Source organism: Brachyistius frenatus, unplaced genomic scaffold, assembly GCF_029030835.1.
Source record: "Brachyistius frenatus isolate BFR_SWC_R1_liver_20210118 unplaced genomic scaffold, ASM2903083v1 Contig_78, whole genome shotgun sequence".
NCBI classification, from domain to species: Eukaryota; Metazoa; Chordata; class Actinopteri; family Embiotocidae; genus Brachyistius; species Brachyistius frenatus.
This window is the reverse complement of record NW_027210677.1, coordinates 255,439-262,095: the sequence shown is the minus strand read 5'-3', so window position 1 is coordinate 262,095 and position 6,657 is coordinate 255,439. Positions and strand designations below refer to the sequence as shown.

The 6,657-nt window shown below is 46.2% G+C and overlaps 1 protein-coding gene across 1 annotated transcript in view; it reads left to right on the top strand.

Annotated features, from left to right (window-relative positions):
• Positions 1–499: 499 nt before the first annotated feature.
• The window catches only part of LOC138626846 (growth arrest-specific protein 7-like), a 67,152-nt gene continuing 60,994 nt past the window's right edge, over positions 500–6,657 (top strand). Inside the window, exon 1 of the mRNA XM_069708802.1 lies at positions 500–956. Within this exon, the coding sequence (XP_069564903.1) occupies positions 777–956 (180 nt within the window). The 5' untranslated portion in view covers positions 500–776. The remainder of the gene's footprint in view (positions 957–6,657) is intronic.

Genomic DNA, 6,657 nt, shown 5'->3' with positions numbered 1-6,657 from the left:
ACAAACAAACAAACAACAACAAATATGTGTTTACAGCATAGACTGTCTATAAAAGGTTTAAAGTCAGAAAAAACAATGCGTATGAGCTCCGAAGTGGTATAAAAGTAAAAAAAAAAAAAAAAAGTGGCAAATTTATAACACATATTTAAAAGATTAGCACATTTTACTAAATGTCTGTTTGGTGCTTTGAAGGGTAAAAGCACAAATATGACTTTTATGTATAAAGTGGGTGTGCCATACAATTGAGATTTCATTTGATAAAGCTGGAAGGCTGCAAGGGGTAAACAAGGACAGACAGCATGTATGTAGCTTAGCATAACAAATACAAACAACACAAAATATCCAGCTGTCTTTATCAGCAGGTAGAGTTTGCCCGGTTGTCATGGAGATAGAAAACTTTGTGCGTTTTATTTTGAAGGGACGCCTGTATCATTTCCGGTGTCTCGCTGTTTTCCTCAGTGTGGTGGCTTCACGAGCGGGCTGAGACGGCGCGTGCAGGCTGGCAGGCAGGCTGGAGGAGCAGAGCGCGAGGGGCGTCCTGACAGCGGCGGCGCGAGGACAAGAACCTGTTCACCAACTCGTCCCCAGCGTCACTCTTCTGCAACAAGCCACGAGCTGCCATCGCACGAGCAACTTTATTTATTTATTTTCTTCCGAGGAGCGCGCGAGGGGGGAGACATCATCATCATCATCATCATCATCACCATCGTCCTCACCACCATCATCATCATCATCATCATCACCACCGCCGCCTTGAGTGAGAAGTTTTTTTTGTGATGTCTGGATCGTACTGCAAAAGTTTGTACCCGTTCAGCGGGGAGCAGCACCAGCAGGGACTGAGCTTCGAGGCCGGGGACGTTATCAAGGTGGTCCAGGCTCTGCCCGGAGGCTGGTGGGAGGGCGAGAAGGATGGAGCCAAGGGATGGTTCCCCTCCAGTTATGTCCAGGTCCTGGAGGTGAGGCTCAATATATTTATTTATAAATAGATATAGATAGATATGATTTATACTTTTATAGACCTTTTATAGACCTCATCAGATACACTCGCTGTGGTGCCTTTAACTCTTTTTTTTTTTTTAATGTTTTATTTCTGATGAAAAACATATTCCAAAAAGCGTATTTTCTATTGTCCCCTGGTCTTATTCTCTCACACATGGTGGAAATGGCTCAGACACACACACACACACACACACACACACACACACACACACACACACACACACACACACACACACACACACACACACACACACACACACACACACACACACACACACACACACACTTGAGGATAAAGGCAGCATTGAGTGATGCCCTAATAAATAGTTGTCCCGTGCTGCCTTTATCAGATGAAGTCCACCCTTCTCTCAGCCTGAGGCAGCGAACACTTCCTCATTCCACACACATTCCAGTGAAGCGCTCAGGTCTCCACTCTGTCCCCGTCGAAAGCCTCTTCACGGTCACTCTCAACCCACCAGTGAGTTCAACCACACTGCTGCAGCTGCGAGTCTCACGCCACCCTCCTCCCCCCCCCACACACACCCCCCTTTTTTTCTTTTTTTTAATTTGATTTGATTTTTCTTCTGCTTGAGCCTGTTTTTCCTCTGCGATGATGATGATGATGATGATGATGATGATGATGATGGTGGAGAAGTTTGTGCTGGAAGTTTAGTGACACCGCCGACGGTCGGTTGAAATCAGCTGCAGGGGAGACGTCCCGGGCACGACGCCCATCAAACGCTGCCATCTTCACACACCACAGAAAAAGACAGTAAACGTTGGGTTGGTGACGAAGTGACACCGGATGGGTGTCCGGGAGGGGGGAGGGGGAGGACGGGTTCAATCGCAGCATCTCTTGTCGTTTCTCGGAGCGGTGGAGGAATGGAGTTGCCGGGCGGGGTGGACGGGTGGAGCAGGGAGGCGGAGCCACTTTCAATTTCACCGAGCCCTGACCTCTGACCTCTGACCTGAGGCATCAGTATCTGCCCGTCCTGTTCAGTCAGAGCCTACGTTTTAACTTTACGTATTTGACAATAGAAGTGGAAGAAGATTTTTCTGAACATGTGGCCGTCCTGCCGTCTTGCCGTCCTGCCGTCCTGCCGTCCTTCCTGTTCCGGCGCTGGTTGGCCGTCGGTGGTCGCGTCTCTTAAGGCCTCGGCGGGCGAAACGCTCGGTAAAGAGGCTTCACCTGTGGATGAGTGGATGATGGATTAGGAGACAGTGGGACCTCCGATCTGGGAGGACGACTGAGTTTGTGTCTTCTTGGAGTTGACGCCTGGGGGGGTGGGGGGTCCCCGGAGGATTCTGTGCCTGGGAGACTTGTCCAGTAACACCAGCGGAGACTGGACATGTCCGTCCGTCTGAATGTTCACAGCCTGTATCGGTTCCTGGCTCCTCCAATCAGATCATCTCCTGCTTTCATAAATCTGTAAACTGAAAGTTTTTGGTTTCTAAGCTGTTGATTAAGAAACAAATCTTGAGTGCTGATACTTCATCAGAGGAATTTTTCACTATTTTACAGACCAGATGATTCATACGTTACTGTTGTTTGACAGCTCAGCGTATTTTTGAATATCTTTCGCGAGTTTTTGAACATCCCTTTCTTCCGTCCCTCTCCTTCCGAGCATCGAAATGACAAATATCGTTACGCATTTTTATGCTGCTGCTTACGAGGTCAGGAATCTACTTTCACATGTAGTTAAAAAAATAAATCCGATTAGAAAGATTAAAGTGACGAGCTGGCAGAATGTTTGAATGTTTTGGAGCCGCCGATCGTCTGGGTTTCCTCTCTCTGGGCCTCGGCTCGGTCTCCTCCCTTCAAACCGGGCGCTATTAAGAAACAACAACGTTGTTCCGATGCGAGGCGTGACTGATCACACACACACACACACACACACACACACACACACACACACACACACACACACACACACACACACACACACACACACACACACACACACACACACACACACACACACACACGAATTCCTCTCAGTTTCGTTCGAGCCGTCTGCAGCTCACGTCGGGTGTTTTGTGGTTGCTGTGGGCTCAAAGGCCGCCGCTCACCTCCGGCCCGCAGAGGGAGGAAGGGAAGTGACGCAGGGCGGAGGATTCGCTCTGCTGCCTCAGTGTTTCCGTCCTCCTGACAGACGACGCAAAAGGTCGTTGATATAGGAATTATTTCATTCTGTATAATAAAACAGTTAAAAAAAAACAACAACAACAGCTCATAAAGCAAAATGATATTAAATCTGACCGTGCAAACAGTTGTTTGACAACATTTTCTAAACTCCTCTCAGCTTCTTAAATTGAGATTTTTGTTGTCAAACTACATTCAGATGAGATTTCTTTTTGGTACAGAACATGTGTGGACCCCCAACCCCCCCCCCCCACACACACACACACACACACACCTGTTAAATATCCCATCCCTCAGAACAAACACGTCATCCCCCGCCTCCCCCCTGAGGTTAAATCCCGTCCTGACGGGGGCTGAAGACGACATTAATTTAAACAAAAGGGAAAGTTGAATATGTGTCGCAATGAGCTTCAGTATTAGTATTACAGAAATGAAGGGATTCACCTTTTACGTCATTGAAGGAAGAGTTACACATCTTGAAACTTTGGGGTTGATGGTGAAACTCACTATTTCCTCTTTCTGATCATCTATTCAAACCTCTATAACGCCATCACTCCTTTTATCACAATCGCAATGAGATTCATCGGCCAGGTAATGTTAACACGTACAATGGAAATTTGACTCCGGTTGTAACTTGGAGCTCTGAGTGTGCAAAAAAAAAAAATGGACAAATAGAACCTAAATAGACAAATATACAGCTGAGAAAGAAAGAAATATATACACGTATACGACCTAAAACAATGGTGCAATTGTGCCTGGTGAAAATGATGCTGATGGAGTTGGGTCTAGTGCAGGAAAGATCCAGTCATATTGTAGATGTTAAGAGTGACGGCCTGCGGATAAAAACGTTGTTTTTATTTATTTTTTTATAATGTAAGCGAGTATAAATGTATGCTGATGTGCGTTATCGGTGCAGCTGCACGGGCGACGGCGGAGCTGCGATCCGACTCCGTTGTCATCTCCAGCCTCGTTCTACAAACAGCTCCATTCTCCGCAGCACAATGAATCACTCACACTCCCTTTCCTGTCTGTTTCTCACAGACCAACACTTTGTACCACTTCAACTTTATAACATCTGAAAGAAGACATCACAATAACAGCGATGAAACACACCTTGGATCAGTGCGGCGGGCTGAAATCTTCGTCCCGACAGTCTAATGTTGGGCTTTAGATCCGTGTTGCGTCACGTCTTCACCTTCTTCTCCGTTATCACCGTCCTGAAATTGTCACCTGTGGTCCCGCAAGAGTCTCATTTTGAAGGAAGTTTCTTTCTTAGTTGTCTTTTTGAAGCCGTTAACATCTTTTCATCCGTCACCCAAACATGTCGACGGGAAATCTTAACACAGGTGCTTTGATAATACTAAGACATACAGGGAGACATACAGGGAGACACAGGGAGACATACAGGGAGACACACAGGGAGACATACAGGGAGACACTCAGGGAGACATACAGGGAGACATACAGGGAGACACACAGGGAGACATACAGGGAGACATACAGGGAGACACAGGGAGACATACAGGGAGACACACAGGGAGACATACAGGGAGACATACAGGGAGACACAGGGAGACATACAGGGAGACACACAGGGAGACACACAGGGAGACACACAGGGAGACACACAGGGAGACATACAGGGAGACATACAGGGAGACATACAGGCCGACCGTCCATCTGTATAATATTACTTTAGACAGGCTGCATTGTTTTCCTTTAAACGTTCCCACAGTCATTGATTGATTCTGCATCATTCTTCAAAATCGACTATGATTGTAAATCTTTTTTCGAAACCTAATTTAATGAGTGAATAATTCAATTAGTAAAAAAAAAAAAACAGCAAGCCGATGTGTACATTTATGTAAAAATGGGATGAAACCGCACTCGAAGCTCTTCCACATGTTGGATCGGTCCGAGCACGACTGACTTCTGCTCGCGTCGCAGATTTCTGAGGAGACGGAGGTGTGAACAATATCCTCATCAACGCATCGTCTGATGGAAATAATGCGTCACAGCAGAACTGCAATTCAAGAGCAATTTGAACGGCGTAGGATCCGTTTTTATTCCTAAAAACGTGAGTAACACGTGAGTAACGTGAGTAACACGTGAGTAACACGTGAGTAAAACGTGAGTAACGTGAGTAACACGTGAGTAAAACGTGAGTAACACGTGAGTAACGTGAGTAACACGTGAGTAAAACGTGAGTAACACGTGAGTAACGTGAGTAACACGTGAGTAACGTGAGTAACACGTGAGTAAAACGTGAGTAACACGTGAGTAACGTGAGTAACACGTGAGTAAAACGTGAGTAACACGTGAGTAACGTGAGTAACACGTGAGTAAAACGTGAGTAACACGTGAGTAACGTGAGTAACACGTGAGTAAAACGTGAGTAACACGTGAGTAACGTGAGTAACACGTGAGTAAAATGTGAGTAACACGTGAGTAACGTGAGTAACACGTGAGTAACGTGAGTAACACGTGAGTAAAACGTGAGTAACACGTGAGTAACGTGAGTAACACGTGAGTAAAACGTGAGTAACACGTGAGTAACGTGAGTAAAACGTGAGTAACACGTGAGTAACGTGAGTAACACGTGAGTAAAACGTGAGTCTAAAATGGAGCTTTTTTGTTTTCATTTTGATAAACACAGACCAGGTTGACATGAGATTGTGTGATGATAATAGGCCGTAGGGACGCGGTGGAGATGAAGGAGAGCTCCACGGTGAGGAGGAGGAGGTGATGAAGAGTAACGATGCCTCTGGAGTTTGTGCCTGTCGTCTCCATGGCAACGACTCACGCGGGACGTCGTCCAAAACAGACGTGACAGCTTTTTTTTTTTTTTACATTTTTCTGTTATTTTCATGGGCGAACGAGCCGGAGCGGCTTCATCGATCTGATCGACCGTTCCTTCGACGCCGCCGGCCTCGAAAACAGTTTCTTTCTGCCACCGCGTGGCGTCCGGAGCCGTCGTCACTGTTTCCAGGCACCGTGTTTTTCAAATGCTGTGTTAAGAGTCCAGGTCGGTGTTGTTGTTGTTGTTGTTACTCCGTCCTTCCATGAAGTCACGTCCTTATTACTCATCTCGCTGCTCTGTGTGAGTCTGGCTACTTTCACCTGCGTCAAAGATGTTTCTTTGTTAAAAACCCTTATTAGCTTGTTTTTTCTGATGCCACAATATCTCCAATACTCACAAATGGACTTTTGTGAGATTCTGGGAACAGCTCGGTCCAGAGGAGACTTTATTCCGTTCTACTGTTTCTATTTATTAGCAACAACTATGAAGCAAACCAAAACTTGATTCCAAACCTTGGAGGATAGTTTTGGCAGCTCATCAAACAGCTGAAGGTTTATATGAAGGTGCTGATGTCTGTGGTCGAAGCACTGAAACGGGAGACTGGCAGAGTTGAACACTTTCTGACGGCCATCTGGTTGCTGCTCTTCTCTGGATCAACAGTGGCAGGTTTCTCAAAGCCCCTTGGCATCCTTTTTCTTTCTGGGCTGTGTGACTC